General features: G+C 47.3%; 1 protein-coding gene across 2 annotated transcripts in view; it reads right to left on the bottom strand.

Moving 5' to 3' along the window:
• The window catches only part of Glb1 (galactosidase beta 1), a 93,199-nt gene that overhangs the window by 13,143 nt on the left and 55,611 nt on the right, over positions 1 to 24,445 (bottom strand). For both annotated transcript variants that reach the window (XM_057767022.1, XM_057767021.1), the window contains exons 9-14: positions 24,342 to 24,382; positions 18,970 to 19,082; positions 12,601 to 12,675; positions 9,330 to 9,419; positions 6,359 to 6,475; positions 3,994 to 4,125 (exon numbers count right to left, since the gene is read on the bottom strand). In XM_057767022.1, coding sequence (XP_057623005.1) covers positions 3,994 to 4,125; positions 6,359 to 6,475; positions 9,330 to 9,419; positions 12,601 to 12,675; positions 18,970 to 19,082; positions 24,342 to 24,382 — 568 coding nt within the window. The remainder of the gene's footprint in view (positions 1 to 3,993; positions 4,126 to 6,358; positions 6,476 to 9,329; positions 9,420 to 12,600; positions 12,676 to 18,969; positions 19,083 to 24,341; positions 24,383 to 24,445) is intronic.

The raw sequence follows: 24,445 nt of genomic DNA, 5'->3' as shown, positions 1-24,445 counted from the left end.
AAGTGACAGCCTTTGTTGACTCTCCATGGAAGGCTTCACCCTCTCTGAGGAATGGATGGGGGTGGGGTGGGGTGAAGGTAGGGGAAGCGGGAGGAGGGAAAAGGGAACTGGGATTGGTATGTAAAATAAAAATAAAAGATTGTTTAAAAAATAAATTTAAAAAAGTAAGTAGAAAAAAAGAGAGCAAAGGATGTCAGGGGCAATGAGGACAATGACATGAACAGCAGAATGGATGGAAGTTGTCCTGTTTGTCCCACAGACGCCAGGGGCTGAGGGTTCCCTGGATACAGGCATCACATGGAAACTTATGGTCACAATGTATCTAACCGTTTCACTGTTACTGAGACAAGGGCCCATGTGTTCCAGGCTATCTTGGAACCCAGTATATAGCTGAGGCTAGAGCCTTGAGCTCCTGAATCCTCCTGCTTCAACCCCCCGAGCACTGGGATTGCAGACACATCAGCAGCTCATCTAATTTCTCACTTGGGGCTTTTTTATTTGTGTGTTGAGACAGGATCTTGCTATGTAGCCCAGGCTGGTCTCCTCACAAGTGCTGGGGTCACAAGTGTGTGTGTGAGTGTGTGTATATCTGCCAGGTCTCAACCATTCTCTAGCTTTTTTTCCCCGAGACAGGGTTTCTCTGTGCAACAGTCCTGGCTGTCCTGGAACTCACTATATAGACCAGGCTGGCCTCGAACTCACAGAGATGCTCCTGCCTCTGTTGGAATTAAAGGCATGTGTCACCTCTACCCAGCTCATTCTCTACTCCTTACGTGAAGAGCTTCTCTACTCTAGTGGAACCCTGGATCTTTGAAGGATACCATCTGATAGCCAGTCTCGATTGCCTGTTTAGTGATTCAGTCGGTATCAGGCTTGGGGCTGTGTGCCAGGACCCACACACCACATGCAGCAGGAGGACCCTAATCACTCTATGAGTCAATGTGGCCCACAGCAATCGGTCAGCAAGGTCAGTGATTACCCACAAGAGGGTCCCGAAGGGAGCTGGGCGATGGCTGGAGGCGGGGGAGGGTAAAGTGCTTACTGTGTGAGTGAGTACTGGAGTTGGGTCCCAGCACCCACATACATGCTGGCTGGGAGTGACAGCCAGCCTGTAATCCCAGCATACAGGAGGAGACGGAATTCCCCAGGGCAAGCTGCTAACTGGGTTAGGTGATATGTGAGCTCTGGGCGTACTTGAGTGTTGAAAACGGGAGCGGCAGGGCTGCGTCCCCGGCACCCAGCCGCCTACATGGCTAGCTTATGCCCCGAAATAATTACACCGGAATTGTATTCTTTTAATCACTGCCTGGCCCATTAGTTCCAGCCTCTTATTGGCTAGCTCTTACATATTGATCTAACCCATTTCTAATATTCTGTGTAGCACCATGAGCTGGCTTACCAGGGAAGATCTTAACCTGCGTCTGTCTGGAGTGGGAGAATCATGGCGACTCACTGACTCGGTTTCTTTTTCCCAGCATCCTGTTCTGTTTACTCTGCCTATCTTAATTCTACCCTATCAGAGGCCAAGCAGTTTCTTTATTAATTAACCAATGAAAGCAACAGATAGAAAGATGACCCACCTCCATCATTTCCCCTTTTTCTGTTTAAACAAAAAAGGAAGGCTTTCATTTTAACATAGTAAAATTACATAAAACAGTTATCAAGCAAGAATTAGTTACAATATTTATATCTATTTTATACTTTATTATGACTAAGGAAAACTATACATTGGTATAGATTTTAAGGTCAATTTTGCTATATGTATATGTATTTCTGATCTTGATTATGGTATTGTGATTGTGTAGTTCATTTAAAAAATGTAATGTATAATTAGGAAATATAGGTTGCTAATGGATAATCATAAATAATAGTCAAGCTTGTAGTCATGTTAGTTAGATTTTCTAGATATATAGAGATATATTTCATTTAGGCATTCTTCATATCTTTCAAAGACTACAGAACATGGCATTTAATGTTTCAATAACTTAGGGTTTTTCAAGACAATGAGACACGTCTGCTCCTGGCAGCACCAATCTACTTCAAGAGGATGATGGGCATCAAAGAGGCTCCTTATGGAGTTTGATAGCCATTTGGGCATGAAACTGCTCATGCCTGGACTGTTGCATAAACTGGACACAAAGAACCCACAGAAAAAGGACTGTTGAACTTGCCTAAAGGTGAGATGGTCTTTCGGGGTTCCTGACTCATGAAAGAGTCTGCGAGACATTCTACAGGACACAGCAAAAAATGACTGAACTGTCTTTGGAATTTCCTGCTTGATAAAATTGTCTGCTGGATACTATGGGCCTGTAGGCTGAAGATGAATGCCCCAATGGTACAAAAGAACTTTGGGTGACTGTCCACTTGAGAGTCCCTGTTCAGTACAAGTGGGGGTAGACTAAGGAAGAAGTCCAGTGTCACCTCGGTTCCGTACACGGCACATATGTGCATGTGTGCTCGCACACACATATATGACCATACATATATTAATACATAGATACTTGCATATGAGCACACACACATACACGTTTAAAAAAAAAGTAAAAACATGGTCAGGAAGGAACCTGTATCCCTGTACTGTCTGAGACTTGGCAGTACCTGAGCCTTCTCTCCAGGGGAGAGCAGCCTGTACCCCATTTTGTACTCCCGGAAGTACCTTAGGGACACTACAGAACTGTAACAAATGTTTTTGAACTGGGTGGTGTGGTGGTTGACCCCGTAACCTCAGAATTTGGATTGCTGTGAGTTCCAGACTACTCTTGGTCACCCTCCTCCCGATAAAATAGTTTCCTGGGCTGGAATGTGGCTCAGCTGGTGGAGGACTTGCTTGTCCTAAGTTTGCTTCCCAGCCCCACATAAACTGGGTATGGTTGACCGCGCCTATAAACCTAGCTCTTGGAAGGTAGAGGCGGGTGGCTCAGGAGTTTGAGTCCTCGCCTACACAATGACTTCCAGCCCAGCCTGGGCTTAAAGACTTTTCCTTAAATGAGTTAAAAAAAAAAAAACCCAAATTAAACAAAAAGTTTCTTAATAATCTAGGGATACTGGTTAGAACGCCACACTGTGACAGGACAGAGACCAATCAATCAACAGGCCAGCGGCAGAGCAGCTGCGAAGGGCTTTGCACAGCATAGATTTGCTGCAGGCCACCAGTCCAACAGAGCCCACCAAACGCCCTGCTGGCTCAGCCGAGCCCGGAGGGCCCCAGATGAGCTGGGTGGGTCTTCAAAGCAAAGGAAGAGCATGGTGGAACAGCTTCCGTTTCCTCTCCACAAGAGCTGAGCTCAGGCACAAGGGGAGCATTCTGCTCGCAAAGCTCAAGGCTCTCATGGTCTGGGCAGGAAAGGAGCCCTTCGAAGAAGTTCGTCTTCTAGAGAAACAAATCAGAGAGCTTCACTCCGCAGCTTCAGTGAAGTGTGTGGGCTCTGCAAGGGAGCTGCTGTGAGGCATGACAGCTCTGCGGTGGCCAGTCACACACACACACACACACACACACACATACACACACACGCACACACACCTCAAAATGTGAAGGGCCGGGGAATGTACCTCAGCTGCTAGAGGGCTTGCCTAGTGTGCAAGAAGCCATGTATTCAATCCCCAGAATTTTATAGACAGACTGGTGGCATGCAGCTGTGGTCCTAACACTTGGGAGATGGAGACAGAGAAGCAAAAATTCAAAGTCAACAGGCACAGTAGTGCAGTTTTTAATCCCAGCACTATGCAGACAGAGGCAGGCGGATCTCTGAGTTGAAGGCTAGCCTGGTCTACAGCGTGAGTTCCAGGATACTCAGGGCTACACAGAGAAACCGCCCCCCCACCCCACCCCCACAAAGAAAGAAAGAACAAAGAAAGAGAGAAAAAAAACTATTCAAAATCTGTTTCTGTGTAAATGGAAGACGGATACAAAGATGCATGTTTGAGTATTGACGGCATGCACAAAACTTCCCCAACCACTCAGGCACAGATTCATCCCTCACGTAAGTGTCCTACCTTGAAATCGTTTATGTATCTGCCATAGTTCACACGCCCCATGTTCTCCACCAGCAAGTCCAGAACGGCTCCAGCTTTCCCCTGAATGTACAGGACTGTCCCAGGGTCTCGATCAAGGATGCCTTGGGGGACCTGTGGGTTGAAGCCAGAGGCTGAACGGAGGGTAAGAGTAGAGAAATGCAGCAGTGTGCACAGTTAATCTGTCACTTTCCCTGTCCTGAAATGTCGCCAGATTTACAGGGGAGTCCAGATATGCGCAGGTCAGCAGGCCACGTTGACAATCACTGCTCCCCAAAGGGCAGGACGGCCACACACAGCTCTGGGTACACTCTATCTGAGAATGGGCTATTCTAACGGGAACAAGGTCTTCTGACGTAGCCCAGGCTGGCCCAGAACTTGAGACCTTCCTGAATCCACCTACAAATGATTTACAGGTGTGAACCACTGTGCTTGAGGTTCAGGCATCTTTTTGCTTTATATATGTATATGCGTTTTTAATATTTGTATGTGGGGGTGTGTATGCACACGCACAGGCGTGTAGACACGTGTACCATGTTGTATGTGGAGGTCAGAGGACAACTTGAAAACAGTTCTCTCCTTCCACCACGTGGGGCCCAGGGATTGAACTCAGGTCCTCAGGCTTGACAACAAGCACCTTTATCAACTGAGCCATCTTGTAGGCGTTCTTCATTTCATTCCTTTTTGTCTGTTTGCTTGTTTGTTTTTTGAGAGAGGGCCTTGAGTAGCCCAGGATGGCTCTGCCCTCTGTAAACCTCCCGGGAACTTCTGATTCTCTGGCTTCCACGTCTCACACGTCGAGATTACAAGTGTGGCTCCCACACTTCTATTTTTAAAGGACTGGGAAAGACGAGACATTCCAGGGGTGTGTTCTTGTGGGGGAGGATGGCTGCGCGATTATCTCACAGCCCAAGTTAGGTGTGAAGAAGAGAACAGATAAAATCAGGAGACAGATAAGATCGGAGTTAGGTGGAGTCAGCTCACCTCACTTGCTAGGATACCTTAACCACAGAGAACAACAGTATTTTCTCAACGACACATCTCTAACTTTTTATTTGAATTGATTAATTACTGAACTAATTTTCCGGAACTGAGGACTGAGCCCTGAGCCTTGGACTTGCTGGGCAAGCGCTCTCCCACTGAGCTAAGTCTCCAACCCCATCCCTAATTTAAGAGCTTATTTATTTATTTATTTATTTATTTATTTATTTTTTCCTTTAAATTTTTTAATTAATTATTTATTTATTAAAGATTTCTGCCTCCTCGCCGCCACCGCCTCCCATTTCCCTCCCCCTCCCCGAGTTTATTTTTTTAGATTGGTTGCACTGACCACAGGTCACTAAGACACAACTAGAAGGCCAGGGGATGACAAGTCACATCTCAGGCAGGGGCTTGTCCCTACTGAAATCAAATCGGTTGGTTATAAAATAAAGCCCTCCCCAACACTGTGTGTGTTCACAGGAAGCACATATGTATACGTGTGCAGAGGACAGAGGGACAACTCTGGGTGGCATTCCTCAGCAATGGTCCACTGCACACCTGGAACCTGCCAAGGAGACCAGGCTGGCGGGCCAGGCTCCCACGGTATGCTCTTGTCCCTGAACTGAGGTTATAACTGCATGCTGCCACACCTGTTTTTTTTCTTATTATTATTTTATTTATTTTATGTGTCTGAGTGTTTTGCCTGCAAGGCCAGCTATCTTCCTGGCCAAGAAGGAAAGTATTTTACTTTAAACTGCTCTGAACGTGGCTGTGCATACCTGTAAGTCCCAGCACTTAACTTTGTTTGTTGTTGTTGTTTTTTAGACCCTGGGTTTCATCCTACAGATGTCGGATGGCCTGGTCTCTTGCAATTGCAACCTTCTGACAGCTGAGATAGCAGGCACGCGCTATCACACTTGATGACAGAAAGGCTGTTTAAAAATGTACCTGCAGTATGCTGTGAAATCAAGTCCTTGGTGACCTTTAGCTACAACGGTCATGAGCAAATCTTTACAGTATAAAAATCTCACTTATGGGGAGACACCCACTTAAACACACTTTGTACGGTGACAGGTACTAGGCAGACATGGATGTGGTCCCTAAAAAGCAGTCTGGGTGACATATGCTGAGCTCACACAGGGAAGAGGCAACCTTGGGTTCAGGAGACCCCGCATTTCCTAGAGTGTGAATGTCAGAGAACAGGCCTGAGTCTGTAGCACGTGGGCCATATCAGCAAGCAAGGTCACTGCCAAGGGACAGAGGCTGAAACTGGAGATGTGAGGAAAGCTTCAAATGCCAAGTTAGTAAGTGTAGCCGGCCCCACCCTCATCAAGGCTTAGATGTATAGTTCAAGGATAACGCTTACCCCGTCCACAGAGATGTAAGCCCGGTCGCGGACGCCATCGAAGGATGAAGAGAAGATGGGCATCGAGCCATTGTAATCTTCAGGAAGTGTTGTTCGGTACAGCACATACCCGAAATACTGTGTAGAAAAGGACAGAAGAGAAATGTTCTCAGAGTTCAGCTACTAAGAACTTAGTTGCCCTTGATCTGGGTAAAAGCGACCTTCTGGAAACCATAGGGAATGAAAAGCTTCTTCCCCCACCCACAGCCAAACTCAAGCTGACTTTTTTGATCTTGGCGAACTATTTGAACAGCCAGGAACTCTCTTCTCTACCACACAGGATAACAAAAGTCAAGCCATTACTGAGAGTGACTTAGGAAAATCATATGCTGTATGTCAGAAGTCACTAGTATTCACTCAGAAACCAGTGAAGAGCTGGTGAGGGTGGGTGCTCGCCACCAAGCCTGACGACCCGAGTTCAATCCCCAGGACCCACATGGTGGAAGGAGAGAACCCATTCTCACTCCTGTGACCTTCATATGTGTGCTGTGGCACACACACACACACACACACACACACACACCAACAAAATAAGTAAATAAGTATGGTAATAATATTACAAAGGGTCTGGAGAGATGGCTCAGCAATCAAGAGCACTTGTGACTCTTGCAGGGGACCTGGGCTCACAACAATCTGTAACTCTAGTTCCAGGGGATCTGAAGGCTTCTTTCAGTCTCTGCAGGGACCAGGCATGCAGGTAATGTACACACATACAAGTAGGCAAAGCACTCATACACACACATGTGCACACACACACACACACTTTTTTTTTTTTTTAAAAGCCAGGAAAAGCCCCAAGCACAGGACAAACACCCAGTTCTGCTCAGTAAAACATTCTCCAGGTTCTTGGGCTAAATCTGCTTTAGGGTACAAAACAAGACTCAATCTGAAACCAAAGAAGCAAAGAGGAAAGAGAGAATAGGGGTGGGTACTTTTATCAAATCAGGAGTAGTATTTGTAAGACAAAGACTCTGGTAGTCTAGGCTGTCCTGACATTTATTAGGCAACCATGGACAATCTCGAACTTCCTATCCTCCTGGCTTCCACCTCCCAAGTGCTGGGCGTGTATATGAGTGCCATCATGCCTGGTTACACGTGATAATCATGCCACGCTTGGCATGTGTGTATGTGCGCACGTGTGTGTGTGTGTGCAGGTATGTTCTCATGAATGCAGGCCAGAGGCTTTGAATCCCTTGGAGCTGGGGTTACAGGCAGTTGTGAGCTGATATGTGGGTACTGGGAATCGAACCCAGGTCCTCTGGAAAAGCAGCCATTATTCTTAACCATTGAACCATCTCTCCAGCCCCTTAAATTCTTCTTAAATTTGGTCTCCAATGCATGAGATCACTGGAATTTTTGTTGTTGTGTTGGATTTTTCCATTTTGTTTTTGTTTTGAGACAAATTGTTTCTCAGGCCAGGCTGGACCTTACTCTGGAGGCTAATCTGGAGGTCAGACTGGCCTCTGGCTCTCTATCTCTTTGCCTATGCCTCTCACATGCCACAGTTACATATTTGGCCAGCTCGGCTAGACTGGTATCAATATTTGTTGAGGGGTTCAGACTGATCCCAGACCATTCCTCCCTTGCTGGAGTATTAAAATACCTGTTACGTGGACACAGGAGAGGAGACATGTACTAATGGGGCGGGGAGGGGCACAGGGATGACGTCATGGGGATTCCATGGGCCACTTGGCCCCTTGCCACACTTGGTCACATAGTTGGGATCTCAGCCCTATTCTCTGAAGTGTTAGGTCACCTGAACTTTCCTGGCGTTTAAAGTCTGGAGAAGGAGACACCCAGCAGGACATCTCATCGTAGCCTGGTATCTGCTTCCAGCTGCTATGTCTATACTCATCTGGCTTCAACCACCATCTCACAGTCAGTTCCAGGAGACCGAGCCCCACATTCGACCAGGCTTTGCAATGACGTTGTAGAGGGGCCACCCGCCCTGGAACCACCGGCCCCACAGCTCTGCTTTTGGACCCCTGCAGTATACAGCTCTGGAACAGGGTGGGTGTCTGGGCCTCCATGTTTTGGCTAGGACGAGTCCATACAATACTTTCCACTTTAACTATGTGTGTACAAGCTGAAAAAGTGGGCCCACTCGTTCACAGGGTGCCTGCAAGGGCTGCCAGAGCCACGTCTGCAGAGAACACTTAGCTTCCCTTCCTGGAAGCCTAGGCTGTCCACAGCCTCTGAGGAATCCGTCATCATAGACAGACACACACATACAGAGACAGACAGACAGACAGATGCTTAAAAGGAAAAAGGAGTTCACTATGTAGACACACTAAGTAGGAAAGGCTATTCCTAACTGAAGAATCAGATTAAAAGTGGCTAGGGCAAGCCAGCACTCGGGAGGCAGAGGCAGGCGGATCTCTGTGAGTTCGAGGCCAGCCTGGTCTACAAGAGCTAGTTCCGGGGCAGGCACCAAAGCTACAGAGAAATCCTGTCTCGAAAAAAACCAAAAAAAAAAAAAAAAAAAAAAAAAAAAAAAAAGTGGCTAAGGCAAAATCTCGTAAAATAAAAAGTAGAGAGAAACTTCTAGAGAGCAAGGGAGCAGCAGGAAATGAAGCATAGAGAGGCACAGAGCACACGTACAGTCTTCTTTCCAAGGCAGGAAAAGAGCCTCTAAGAAGGAAAAATTAAATGAATTTTTTTTTTTTTGAGACAGGGTTTCATGTAGCGCAGGATGACCTTTAAATACTGTGTAGCTGGGAATGACCTTGAACTTTTGATCCTCCTGCCTCTACCTCCCAAGGGCTGGAATTACAGGCACACCACTATACCCGGTTTATGTGGTGCTGGGGATCGAACCCAAGACCTTGCTCACGGCAGGCAAACACCTTACCAAAGAAGCCATGTAGGAAGTGATCAGGAAACACCTGTGTTGCCAGGAGAAACCAGACAAAGTGCTCCCTTGGAGACCTACCTGTTTTACCTGGGTGAACGTCAAGGGATACAGGCTTTTCACAGGTCCGTTGGGACACAGGATGTCCAGAGCTTCAGCCACCGCCTTGAACTGAAAAGAAGCAAAACAGACTCTACCATCGCCAGTGAGCAGGGGCAACATTAGTCTTAATTATCAAAGACATTGAGTAAGCCTCGATTGCCCAAGTTCTGCTGGCTTCCCAATCACCTTTCATTTCACCCCACTCCTCCTTTTCTTCTCTTACCCCCCCTTTCTGAGTTTCATGTGCCCCAGGTAGGCCCCAAGCTTGCGAAATGGCCAAGGAGGACCTTGATCCTCCCAGTGCCGGGGGTCACCACACCCATCTTATATTGGAACTCAGTTCAAACTCAGGGCTTCCTGCAAGCCAGGCAGGCCCTCCACTCACTGAGCTAATACACAACTTTTATTTCTCACTATTATGATCTTTTGCAGTGTTGGGGGCCAAACCCAGGGTTTCCCAAGAGGTGGACAAGCAAGTTTTCTACCATTGTGTTGCAGCCCCAGGCCATGTTCTTAACATTATTTATTTATTTATTTATTTATTTATTTATTTTGAGGCAGGGTCTTAGTAAGTAGCCCTGGCTGTCCTCAAACGCAGAGATCCACCTGCCTCTGTCTCTGGGTGTCACTATATTTTAATTGCTCCTCTTTCCTTCTTTCTCTTGTGTATGTGGGTGTTTTGCCTGCCTGTGTGTCTGTGCACTGGTGTGTGCAGTGCCCAAGGAGACCAGAAGAGGGCATTAGATCTTGGAACTGGAGTGAGCTGCTGCATAGGTACTGGGAATGGAACCCCGATCCTCTGGAGCAGTAGTCAAACATGGGCATGGTGGTGCACATCTTTAATCCTAGCACTTGAGAGACAGGCAAATGTGACTTAGAGGCCAGCCTGGTCTAGATACTGAGACTCAGAGACACCCAAGACCGAGTAGGGAAAATCTATCTCAAACAAAATAAGCTAAACTTAAAACAAAACAAAACAAAAAAAACCCAACAAGAGCAGTCGGTATTCTTAACTGCTGAGCTCTCGACGTAGGCCCTGCTCCTAACTCTTGATGAAAATGTAAATGATGGAAGTCTTAAGAAGAGTCTGACGCGCACCCCATTCAGAAATACAGCTCAGCGCTATCTATCTAAGAAAGGCTTCAAAACGAATGGCACCCGAGATGTGAGGCCGCAACTCTGTAAAGCATGACGACAGGTTTTCAAGTGAGGAAGAGGCCTGCAGCCTAGATAGTAGCGAGAGGCAAATGACTCTAAGATTAGATCTGCCACCATGCCACACACCACACGCTGCACAGTGGCTTCACGGCTTCCAAGCCTGGGTGGCACGAGCCCATAGGACGGCGCCTAAAACCTGCCCTCTGACCTCCACGAGTGTCAGTGCCAATGCACGCGCTCTCTCTCTTGCACGCGTGCACGCACGCGCACACGCCACACAAAACCTTAAATGAAGAATGTAATCCTATAACTATGTTTTGTATAAATTGGATACTGTTCTCCACTTAGTTCCTCCCCCCCCCTCCCTCGTCTTTGTGCTTTTGTTTTGAGTTTATTAGCCAGCAAGTGTCTTTTGTAGCCCAGGCTGGAACTCTCTATTCAGGCAAAATGATGACCTGAACATCTGACCTCCTACCTCCTCCTCCCAAGCTTGTGCGGACACATCTGCTCCCCACCGCCTTGCCTTCTTGTTTGAAGACAGAATCTTTCTCTATAGCCCAGGCTAACCTCAAACTCAACCATGTAGCACAGGCTGGTCTTGAACATAACAGCAATCCTCCTGCCTCAGTTTCCAACGTGCTAGGATTTCAGGCCTGAGCCACCACGCCCAAATTTCCTTCATGGCACTAAGCTGTATGTTTTTCAACTTATTATTGCTGTTGTTTTCGACATCTGGGGCTATTTTATATCACGTACAAGAACTTTTTTAAAACCAAGCACCCATTCTTAGGCAGCTTCAGTGACGAGCAGGCTCCCCGTCCTTGTCTGATTCAAGCGTAATGAATCTAAGAAGAGATTCCTATCAAAGACCACAGTCTTTGTAGAATGTGGCCCAGATTCCACAACACGGGGTGGAAACTATTACAGAGGCGCAGGCAGCCAACCAGAAGTCAGGAGGCTGTGAATGGAAAAAGTACACTACGGTGTTTGGCGTTTGGCTTAAAGATAAAAATGTATGTTGCTATTTTAGAATTTCAAGATTCTTAAGAAATAAGTGACTGTTCATGTTTTCTTCTTTTTCTGGTGAACGAATACATGTGGGAGTAAGGATGGGTTGAGGGGAAAACCTGAAGACCCAGAGGGTAAAAACAAACCAATTTTGGTACAACCTTCCTCCCATCAGTTAGGTAACTTTCTCCTGTTTTCCCAGAATAAAAGGATCTTACCTCTTATTAATGAATAATTTCTATATTTTTCCTCTGATGTTCTAGCATTCATAAGCTACTAGGATATGGTTTTTGAATCTAAATTAAGGGCAGAAATATCAAAAGTCCTGGGGCTTGGAGGAACTCATTAAAAACAGGTGAATGGGGCTGGCAAGATGGTTCAGCAGGTAAGAGCTCTTGTCGTTATGTCTGATGACCTGAGTTCGAGTCCCCAGACCTCACGGTAGAAAGAGCTAACAGACTGCTTCATGTTGCCCACTGGCCTCCATCACGGTATGCATCTCTCCCAACCCCCAAAATAAATGCAATAATGAAAAAAGAAATTAAAGAGGTGAACGATGGGAGAAAGCCTCACTGGACAGGATAGGAGCAGGATGTTCCTCCCACAGCAGCCCACAGCTCTGCCTCTGAGAGCCAAGGGACCCGAGTGGCTCAGGAACAGCTCTCACTCTCCTGCGGTGTCTCTGCATCCTGTCACTTGACATCCACATCTTATCTCCCATCGCTGCGTTCCCCTAGAAACGTCAGTCACTCCGCCAGCTCTCAGAAGAGAGATTCGGAGAAACCCGGCAAGCCCCCGGCCCGCCCCGAGACACTTTCACTCACTGTCTCCTCATCTGACTCTCCATGAGGTCTTGACTTTGTTTTTCTTTTTGAGACAGGATTTTTAGGCTAGCCTCTCACACACTGTGTGGCCAAGGATGACCTTGAACACTTGATCCTCCTGCCTCTACTTCCTGAAAGCTGGGGTGAAGGTGTGTGTCAGCACACCTCGTTTATGAGGTACTGGGGATGGAACCCAGGACGCCACGGATGCCAGGCGAGCACTCTACCCACTGATCTACACTCCCAACCTTGTGCCTTACCTTTCTCAGAGCAACCTTTCCGTATGCGAACTTGGGAGTCGATGGAGGGATAGGACCTTTCGGGACTTCTTTAAACTATAAAACAGAGTGGATGAGAGAAGAGGGGGAAAAAAAGTTAACCCTTTGGACAAACACCTGTAAAATTATTTTTTTTTTCTTTTCTTTTCTTTTTTGTTTGTCTAGACAGGGTTTCTCTGTGTTACAGCCCTGGCTGTCCTGAAACCCACTCTGTAGACAAGGCTGGCCTCAAACTCAGCAATCTGCCTGCCTCTGCCTCCCAAGCGCAGGGATTAAAATCATGTACCACCATGTCTCATCTCTGTTTAATAATGTGTTATTGGTAGTAGTTTACTGCTTAGCAAAATCGTAACGTCCTATGCAGGTAATTGTTTCAGAAAATAAGCAAATACACACAAATGCAATACTTCTTATCCTTTATTTCTCCATCATAATCTATGCCTGAAACATGGCTTCCAAACTGAACGTCAATATGGCTTGTCCAGCACTGGAAGGGGCGCACTCAGCAGAGAGCTGCTCCCCCCCCCAATCCAGTAGATCTTGAGGACACTGGCTAGTTCTGCTCAGTCTCGTTCATCCTCCCACACAGCCTCTTTAGCATTTTCGTGTGGCGGTGCTCGGTAGTGGAAGGCTACAAAGAGTCCTTGTTCAGTGAGAAACACCTGCATAGGCTGTATGAACCTCGTAGTAAGTCACGTGTTCAAGATTCCCAGATTATCACACAGCCAGAAAGTGTGAGCAATTCTGCTCAGAGACGAGTCAGAGGCCAACGGCTGGGCTGGGGGAGATGGCTGAGTGGGTAGGGTGCCCACTGTGGAAGCATGAGGACCCGAGTTCAGATCCTCAGGACTTACATGAAAGTCAGGTGTGGTGCTACACATGTGTAACCCGGCACCAGGGGAGACTGAAGTGAGGTGAATCCCCAGGGCTTGCTTGTTGTCTCAAACAACAAACCAGAGAGAGACAGGGGAAGATGCCAGAAAGTGGCCTCTGTCCCTGACACATGTATGAACAGACAAGCACACAGGAGTGCACACACACACACACACACACACACACACACACACACACACACACACGTTAGAGAACTATTAAAACAGGTTACTAATTTATTTAAGAGCTCATAAAAACAGAGTTACCAGTACCTCATTAGGATGGGAGCGGGAGGGCCGCTTTACTCTATAGTTTTATGGTCAAAGTGTTAACCGTGCCTGGTTCAGCTTTACCCACACCAAAGACAGTATCTTAGAAAAATGCAAATGTCACAAGTTTTGTCAAGCCTTGATGATTTGAAGATTCATATGTGACCTTTATCAGTGACTATAGGCTTGCACAGCCTGCGGGGAAGCCGTTCTCCCCATCTCCATTGGGGTACCCTTAACCCTGACTCATAGGGAGAGAGAAACTTTCCATTCTCTGAGGAAGGCAGGGGCCCGCAGACTCTACATGGGCACTGGTCATCAGCTATTTCCCTTCCTCACGCAAGCAAATATTCCAAACGCTTTAACAAATCAGTTACAAGTCCCGTGAGAAAGACCGCTAAGGGCCAGAGACTGGCTCAGTGGTAGACCACTTGTCTAGCACGGGCAAGGCCCTAGGCGTGATCTCCAGCACTGGGGGAAACAAACAGAAGACTCCACTATGTCTTTTAAAGTAAGCCATCCCAGAGTCGGTCGGTGATGGCCCAAGCCTTTAATCCCAACACTTGTGGGGTGGGCAGAGGCAGGCTGAGCCCTGTGAATTCAAGGCCAGCCTGGTCTACAGAATGCATTCCAGAACAGCTAGGGCTATGCAGAGAAACCCCGTCTCGAACAACCTAAATAAGTAAATGAACAAATGAATGAATGAAAAAACAGCCATTCCTGTCCTTTAGACCCTATGATGATGATAATGTAAAGAAGGCATTCCTGTCCTATAAACCTGAAATATCACAAAAGAAAGAAGGAACAAGAGGAAACGAGACGAGGAGGTAAGAGAGAAGCGAGAAGAGGAGGGAATGAGAGCGTCACATTTAAACTGGAATCTATCACATTTATTTTAAAAATTTTATTTATTACATTAAAAATTATTACATGGGTATACACCGTGGAGGTCAGAGGATCGTTTGTGGGAGTCAATTCTCTCCTAATATGTGGGGCCTAGAGGTTGAGTTCAGGTTGTCAGGCTTGTTGACAAGAGCCCTCACCCACTGAGCCGCCTTGCTGACTCAGTCACAGTCACCGTGAAGATGGCTCTCCCTCCCAGGTCTCCCACTTGGCCAGATGGTAGATACATGTGCTCTCCTGGCTGGGTCTTTTACATGGCCCCGTCTCCTCTCCCTCATGCTCCACATGCAATGCACAAACACACACACACACACACACACACACACACACACACACACACACGCCACACTTGATTTCCACTACAGAAGTGATGACCTCATCCTTTGACTTGTCAAACCAGACAGTGGTGAGAGACATTTGATTCTGGTTATTATGGGGTTTGTGTTGGCTTTTTTTCTTTTCTTTTCATTCTTTCTTTTTTTTTTTGGTTTTTCAAGATAAGGTTTCTCTGTTTCCCTGGCTGTCCTGGAACTCACTTTGTAGACCAGGCTGGCCTTGAACTCACAGAGATCTGCCTGCCTCTGCCTCTTGAGCTTTGGGTTTAAAAGTGTGTGCCGCCACTGCACAGCATGTTGTTGGTTTTTTCTATTTAAATTATTGTGTGTGTGTGCACGTGTGTGTGCATGCACTGCCATGATCTTGCACGCAGAGATCAGAGGACAATTTTAAGAGTCACTTTTCTCTCTCTACCCTGTGAATCCCAGGACTTGAACTCAGGTCCTCAGAGAGAAGCACTTTCCTGAGTCATCGCACCAGCCCGAGGCATCTGATTCTTGCCTTTTCTCTCACATTTGCCTCAGAAACACACGTACTTCACTCTCGCTTCTCTTCCTTTCCCTCTAACCCTTCCCCTCCCTTCCCTTCCCTCCCTGAGACAGGGTTTCACACTATGGCTAGTTTAGGCTGGCCCGGAACTCTATGTAGCCCAGATTGATCTCAAACTCATGGTAACCCTCCTCCCTCAGCTTCCCAAGTGCTGAGATTACAGGTGTGAGCCGCAGCACACGGCTTTGCACTTTCAGACTGTGGTCTGAGTCTGCCTGATGGTGTGCATGCACGTGTCACAATCACCACCAGTCTGTAACATGTGCCTGCCTCCTGGTCAAGCCTGCAGCTGCACAAGCCTATAGCAGCTATGCTCAACTCCCCGGTTGTCCTTTATGCCCTGAGTAAAGCAGTCTCAGTCTGGCCTAGCGGATGTATGCAACAGTTCCGTCTTGACCCTGGCTTCATCCATCTCCCTGAACGGCACTGGCTGGCTCCTTCCAATCGTGCTATAAGCAGGGCACTTTCCTTTCCCTGGCTGAGTTCCGACAATGTTCCAGGCCTGGCCATCAACACGCTGCTCTTTCGCCTCTGCCTACAAGTCTTGGCTCACATATTACCTTCTGTAGGAGGCCTGTATGTACCGAGAAGCTAAAATCAGCTAGCATAAATCAGTACATGACAGATACCTGCTTAGTCATCTGTGAAGGAATGAGACACATAGATAAAAACATGACCTGAAGCCAAAAGAGTACTAAATAAGTAATCAATTAAAACATGATTCCAAGTAGCAGATTCTCAAGGTAGCTGAGGATGATCTTGGACTCCCGATCCTCATGCCTCCACTTCTCAAGTGGGGTTCCACGTGTCTGTCGTCATGCCCAGCCCAGGTTTTGTGGGGGCTGGGGACTAAACTCAGATCCACCAGAAGTGCCTTTACCTGCTGATACATCTCATCAGCTCCTTATCACATTTTAAAATTATGTTTTCAGGTAGAGTCTCATATAGTCCAGGATGACCTCAAATTTACTATGTTGCCAAGGGTGACTCTTTTTTTTTTTTTTTTTTTTTTTTTTTTTTTGGTTTTTCGAGACAGGGTTTCTCTGTGGCTTTGGAGCCTGTCCTGGAACTAGCTCTGTAGACCAGGCTGGTCTCGAACTCACAGAGATCCGCCTGCCTCTGCCTCCCGAGTGCTGGGATTAAAGGCGTGCGCCACCACCGCCCGGCTCCAAGGGTGACTCTTGATTCTCCTGCTTCCACCTCCCGAATGTTGGGATTGCAGGTGTGCACCCCCATATCCTCTACACAGTGCTGAGGATCATATCGAGGGCTCCATGCAAGCCAGGCAAGTACTCTTTTAATGAGTTCTTCACTGTTAGGAACCACAACTGAGTGTTGGCGCTTCCTGAGAGCCAGGCACAGAGGGGTGCAACTCCATTTATATCAAGGTCAAAACAAGTAAAGTTAATATACTCAACAGAAGCTCAGAGCAGGTGGGTGGGTGCTGAGGATGAGGAAGGAACACCAGGGAGGCTCCCACTGGGTGTTGGTTGCTGTGTTCTGCTCACTTTGCATACACAGTAGCCTTGGGAACCCAGTTCCTCTAAGGGCACAGGTAATAACACACTTGAATGGGTAACAAAACAAAAACACAGCAAAAACCCTTCCCAACCAGAAGAAGGAAAACAACAAAACAAAAACATCCTCAAATAATGCAAAAGAGAAATAAGAAGAAAAACATAAATAAAAGGTAGAACATGAAGAAATTAAAAACATAAGTAGCTGAAATTAATCTCTGTGTGAGGCAGCAGAAGTGGCTCTGACGTTAAAGTACTTTTCACACTAGCAAGAGGGGCTGAGTTAAATCCCACGCCCCACAAAAGGCTGGGCAGGGTGGCATGTACCCATGATCCTAGAGATGGGAGTGGAGATGGGAGGGTTCCTGGGTCTTTCTGGCCAGCTGAATCAGGGAGCTCCAGGGTCAGGGAGAGACTCTGCCTCAAGAGTAGTGTGGGGAAGGACAAGGAAGACACAAAACACATACTTACAATCATACACATGCACACATACAAAATAGAAATCTATCTGCATGTAACAAGAGTTATGATGAATTGGGATGCATGGTCCAGGGGTTAAATGTGAACTCTCCTGAGTTTAGTTCACAGTACCAACCCACATTGGGTAGCTCACAACTGCCTGTAACTCTGCTCCGGGGTCCAGTGGCCTTTTTTTGGCATCCTCAGGTACCCCCCCCACACACACACAATAAATAAATACTTTTTTGTTTGTTGAGACAGGGTTTCTTTGTGGCTTTGGAGCCTGTCCTGGAACTAGCTCCTGTAGACCAGGCTGGCCTCAAACTCACAGAGATCTGCCTGCCTCTGCCTCCTGAGTGCTGGGATTAAAGGCATGTGCCACCGCTGCCTGGCTACAAAAATAAATCTTAAAAAAGTAAATAAAACTTTTAAACAGTAAAAGAAACTTCAGGTGAGAATCTATTCCTCTCTCTCTCTCTATCTTTCGAGACAGGCTGGCCTTGAACATGTAACCGAGAATTATTTAACTGCTGGTGCTCTTGCTCCACCTCCAGATTACAGCTGTGCACCCCACCTGGTTTATATCATGCTTTTCCAGAACATGACAGCTATGGTATGTTAATCCTGGCTTTAATCCTTTAATCCTGGCTCTCGAAAGGCAGAAGCAGGCGGATCTCTGTGAGTTCAAAGTCCCGACCTCATGTATGCAGAGAGATCCTGTCTCAGAACACAAACAAGAAACCCCCCCAAAAAATGAAAGAAAATATTTCCTAATACAAATCTTAACACATGCTTAAAACTGACATTACATAACACTTAAGTTCTACCACTATAGACAGAAAACCTAGATTTTTCTAAACTTCAAAACTCTGGTGACTGAGCAGAAAAACTGTGGGTTTTTTTTGTTTTCTTTTCTTTCTTTCTTTCTTTTTTTTAACTCACCGCAGAGACAGGAAACCCCACCTGAGTACTTTAGGTGCTTCAAAGGCTGGCTGCTGGCTGCTAGCAGGAGCAAGGGGTTCCAGAGGCAGCTAGAGGCAGCAGCAGTCACTTGGTCCAGATAGAACACCGTGTTTCGCCAGCACGGTGCACATCTGCCTGCACGCTGGTATCAACCATTTATCCTCCAACACACGTGAGCTCCCACAAGGACAACATATTCTGGCTTCTACTTGCTGGACGTCAGAGACCACCCTGGATGGCTTTAGTCACATCCCTTGCTCTCCCTACTCTCGACTAGGTACCTAACTCCACTCTTACGGAGACAAAGGATACGGAGCCTACAGCCTTGCTGATAAACTCATGGAGTCTTCACTGGGTGCGGCTGCACCCCAAACCATGCCTCCCTTCAATGAGGTTCCAGGCAGGAAGTCACCTACAGAGTCATAAGGAGTTCATGGCAGGCTCCCTACCAATCCAGCTTGCCAAGAATCCAAAGGACCCACCTTCTGGATGACATTTCGAAGAGCAAAATACTTCTCAGTGAGGTCCCCGGCCTCACTCAGTGGGGCATCGTAGTCATAGCTGGTGGGCTGTGGTGCATAGGGCATGTTGGCACCTAGAAGACAGAAAAAAAATGAAAAATGTCACTGGTCACTACTGTGGGCCTTGCTCAGGGGCTCAGGTTAAGGCGAGGAGAAATGCAAGACACATTAAAGAGCCAAGCGGTGGTGGCGCATGCCGTTAGTCCCAGCACTCAGGAGGCAGAGACAGGCAGATTTCTGTGAGGCCAACCTGGTCTACAGAGCGATTTCTAGGACAGTCAGGGCTACACTGAGAAATCCTGTCACAAAAAACCAAACAATAAACAGACACATAAATGCCCAAATCATCAGAGCTGGGATCCAGCTGGCCAAGTGCTTCCCCAGCACCGCAGACACGGGATGTGGTGGCACAGGCCTGCAACTGAGCATTTGGGAGGTAGGGCAGGAAGATCAGAAGTTCAAGGTCATTCTCTCTTCTCATTTTAATTTAATTTTGTGTGTATATGTGTTTTTTCAGCATATATGTCATGTTTGATCCACCTAGGCCAGAAGAGGGTGTCAGATTTCCTGGGACTGGAGTTACTTATGGCTGTGAGAAACCATGTAGATTCTGGGAATCAAATCCAGGCCCTCTGGAAGAGCAGTTGGTTCTTGGACCTGCTTTTCCTTGGCTCGTGTCCCTCAGGGGACCGCCTTTATCTATCAACCATTAAGGCTGGGGCCGGACAAGCCACCTCCCTTGCTCCAGAGTTCCTCAGGACTGGCTGAAGCCACTCTCAGAGCTACATCACCCCGCCTTCTGCACCCAGTCATTCCCCCGTGTGGCAGGCGCTGCTCCTGAGAACACATTAAGGATGGTCTTGTCTGGCTACCGCGGGGGCCTGCTCCTGTGACGGTTGAGACTCGAGGGACTTAGAATCACATAGAAGACAAGCCTCTGTGGTATGTCTGTGGGGGAGTTTCCAGGCCCGGTTAACTGAAGTGAGGCGATCCACCCTAAATATGGAAGAAGCTCCCATTCTACAGGCTGGTGTCCTACCCTAAGGACCAAGCCAGCTGAGACCGGCATTCGTCTCTGCTGCTTCCAGACTTCAGATGTGGTATGACCACCTGAAGTTCCTGCTCACTTCCTTATGTTTGCTTTTGTGACGTGTTTCATCACAGCAATGCTAAGTATAATCAATACAACTTCCCTGGAACTTGACCCATGCATGACAAAGACCAATCAGGAGAGGTCGGGGCTGAGGACACAAACTGACCAGAAAAATAATTTCCTGGCAATTATTGTTCAAAGTGCAGAGTCTAGACCAGAAACTCCTAAGCTTGCCAAAGATGACGCCCCCAGGTTCAGGCTCCCTGAAAATACACCCATGGATAAAGGACATATGGGGACCTGCAGAAACGGTGTTAGAACCCTGCAATGGAAAGCCTTGTTCCCATGGGGGTGGGAGCAGAGACGTCCAGGTGAACTCCAAACTACAACGTAGCCAAGGACGACCTTGAACTTCTGATCTCCAGCTGCTGGGGTCACAGGTGTGAATCACCAAGCCTGGTTTTTGCAGTGCTGGGGTGAAATTCACGGCCACCTGCAGGCTGGGCAAGCGACATTGCTCTAACAGGCATGCTGCCGCAACTACCGTGAACCAGCAAGGCTTGTGCGTCTTCTAGCTCAGACAGCCCTCTGCCACGCAGTCATGTCAGAATGAAGTGGCTTTATGATGGCTCTCTTTAATTTGTAAGTAATTTGTAAGTAAACGAGGCAAAAATTATGACAGTTCGCCAATACTCAGTGATCAGTTCCCAAACGATGGGCCTGAGGACCTGGTGTCGGAGCGGCTGACGAAAGAGCCAGGGGATCAGGTTGGCCTCGCTTTCTCATCAATCCGCGCAGAATCTCACCTTGGAAGACCACTCAGCCAACACTTCCTCCTTCCTACTCCTGAGAGACAGCTCTCCATCCGGTCTGCCTGCCCCAAGGGCAGCATAGGAGCACAGTTCAAACACTTCCCTCCCCACTACACACAGAGATCACAAACCACATCCTCTTCTAAGGAGTTCACCTGCTGTGTGGCTCCTCTTCCGACAGGGTTTCTTATTTGATTCAATCTGCACTAAGTTTCAGCACCTTACAGGCAGGACCAAGCCATGCTGATCCTTGAGTCCTCAGCCCAAGCCTGGCATGGGGGTGGGGAGATCAGTGTGTAGCATGCTGTTGAATATGACAGGTGTAACTTCCAGACTCAAATGCAACAGCCGGAGTGAAATGAACGGGGTTACTAATGGGTCAACTGGAGACTCTTCCTTCTAGTTCTTTATGTGTGTGTGAGTGTGTGCATGCACACACGGGCAGATATGCACTCAGGTGCACTGTATGTGTAGGCAGGCGTGCATATGTGCACATGCATGTGTGGACATGTTTATGTGTGCAAATGCATGTACAGACCAGGAGCTACCCATCTGGTTTTGAATGGATGAAAAAACTGAGTTAATTAATTAATTTTGTTTGTATATATACCATGGTACGTATGTGAAGGCTAGCTTCAGGAGTCATTTTTTTTCCCCTTTTTTCTTCACCATATAGGCCCGGAGGTGATTAGGTTTGGCAGCAAGAACCTTCAGCCACTGCACCATCTCCCTGGCCCTTAATTTAGTTTGTGAGGCAGGGTATCTCATCGGCCTGGAGCCCCCAATTCCACTCCATCGGCTGGCGAGGAAGCCCAGGGACCTGCCTGTCTCCCCTGCTCACACTAGGATTACAGACGTTGACCTCACCATGCCTGGCCTTTCTTCCATTCCCTTCACTTTGTGTTGGAGACAAGGTTTCCTCTGTGTGACCCTAGCTGTCCCGAGACTTGTTCTATAGACTAGGTTGGTCTTAAAAGTGCTCCGCCTCTGGAGTACTGGGAATCAAGGTGTGCACCGCCACACCTGGCTTGCCCGGCTTTTCTTAACATGGGCTCGGGGCTCAAACTCAAGCCGCTGTCTTGCGCAGCAAGTTATCAGTACCACTGGGGAGCGGCCATACGTGGGGATTCAAGGCAAGAAGACGACAGCAATGTGAGCAGGAGTGGTCCTCCCCTCCCCCCAGGAAGGGTGGAGCACCCTAGGTACTGAGGTGTGGACACATGGGGATGGGATATACACTATACACACAGACACGCACACTTCCTGAGGTTGGATGCACAAGTCCCTCCCCTGGGAAGTGGGTCTAAATACAGCCGCTAAGTTCAGGCCAGCTCTGCCAAAAGCAGCTCCAGAGGCCTGGAGAACAAAACCTGGCTGGTTTGGGGTTTGTTCCAGACCTACAGGCTGTAGGGCATTATCTGAATGGCAGTGTCTTGGCTCACTGCAGCCTGGGCTCTAATCCAGGCTCTGTCCTTTGCCAGCAGAAGAGGAAGTGTGGGGGTGATTCTTGGCACTCTTATATTCTTATCTGTAAAGTGATGTCAATAACCGCTATTCTGAACAAGCCTGATAAGAGAACCAAACAAAAGGTGAGCAGGAGACAGGTTTCTCCGGCCACAGTAGGGCAGGGCCCCTGGAGGGCTGACAGCTTTTGCCTTTCATCGCTGCTGTTGCTATTCTATTTTTATTTACCCTTTGTTTTGTTTTGAGACGGTCTTACTACGTAGCCCTGGCTTGCCTAGGACTCACTATGTAGACCAGGCTGGCCTCAGACTTGTGGTAGTTCTCCTGCCTCTGCCTCCCCAATGCTGGGATTATAGGTGCACACAACCACACCTGACTCAGCTTTCTCTTGATTCTTTGAAAGAGGGTCACAAGTAGTCCAGACAGGACTCTAAGTCACTGTGTAGCTAAAAATTACCTGGAACTTCTAACCCTTTCGCCTCTACCTCCCAGGTGCTGGGATTAAAGTGCGGATCATCATGACAGGCTTGTGCATGGGGCTCAAATCCAGGGCTTTGTGGATGCTAGGTAGGTAAGTACCTCAACAACTAAGCTACCTCCCACCTCTAGAATATTATTTAGTAATAAGGATGAAGTATTGGTATGTGATAGAATATGGATGAGCCTTGAAAATATTAGGCTAGCGCCTGGAGAGATGGCCCAGCAGTTATGAGCACCGCCTGCTCTTCCAGAGGTCCTGAGTTCAATTCCCAGCAACCACATGGTGGCTCACAACCATCTGTAATGAGATCTAGTGCCCTCTTCTGGCCTGTAGGCATACACGCAGGTAGAACACTGTATATATAATAAATCTTTAAAAAAAGAAAATATTAGGCTAGATGAAAAAAATCAGATCAAAACCTTTCTATTGCATGGTTCTGTTTCTATGAACCGTCTAGGGCAGAGAGCCTCCAGGCAGGGAAGAACATGGTGGCCTGCCGGGGGCTGTGGGAGGAGAGGGAGTGGCTGTGACAGGTGGCCTTTCTTTCAAATGGATGGCAGAAGGTTCTGGAAGTAGAGGGGAACGATTGTACAACTTTGAGGACACCTGGAATACTTATTTAGAATCGTCAGTTTTATGGCTTTTAAAAACAATTAAAATGGGTGTGGGGGAGACGCTCAGGGGGTAAAGATGTTCCACCAGGCCCAAATATCTGAGCTCAGTCCCCAGGACCCACAGGGTAGAAGAAGAAAACCACCTCCCAGAAGTTGCTCTTTGACAGGACTGACAACTGAAGTTGTTCCCTGGCCTACACACGCTGTGAAATAATCCTCGTGTACATTGTAAAGATTTGTCACTCATATTGGTTTAGTAAAATGCTGAATGACCAGTAGCCAGGCAGGAAGTGTAGGCGGGGCAACCAGACTAAGGATGATGGGAAGGAGAGGGCAGCGCGAGCAGATGTGTGTGATGTGCTGAGAAAGGTATCGCCACGTAGCAGAGCGTAAATAAGGGATATGGGTTAACTTAATATGTAAGGGCTAGTTAGTAATAACCCTGGCCTGTCGGCTGAGCATTTATAAATAATATTGAGTCTCTACATGATAATTTGGAAACAGATGTTGGGACAAGGTGCAGGCAGACGGGACAAGAAACATCTGCTTACATCCACATACATGAAACCCACAGATACATATTATACATGCATCTGTACAACATATAGACACATACACACATGACCAAAGCAGAGTATGTAAACAAACACACAGTCCAGATTAGACTGCCAGAGAGACCTGGCTGGAAGTAATTAAATGATCAAATTATGCCCCTTTAAGTTTTTTTTCCACAATAAATGATTCTTATGTGTTAGAAAATTTAGAAGACAAATGGAAACAGAAAATAAAAATTGGCCATTGTACCATTTCCCAAATCACGCACCAGAAACAGAATAAGCTTTTACTAATGGACGTTAAATGGATCTTACCATTCCAATAGGCAAAATTGGTCCCACCTATAAACATGTACCTACAGAGAAATAAGAGAACACACGTACTTCACTGTGGGCCACAGCGACAGGGCTCCCTCTCC

The sequence above is a fragment of the Chionomys nivalis genome, chromosome 4 (genome assembly GCF_950005125.1).
Source record: "Chionomys nivalis chromosome 4, mChiNiv1.1, whole genome shotgun sequence".
Classification (NCBI taxonomy): Eukaryota; Metazoa; Chordata; class Mammalia; order Rodentia; family Cricetidae; genus Chionomys; species Chionomys nivalis.
The sequence above is the reverse complement of the archived record's forward strand: the minus strand, read 5'-3'. Positions and strand labels throughout refer to the sequence as shown.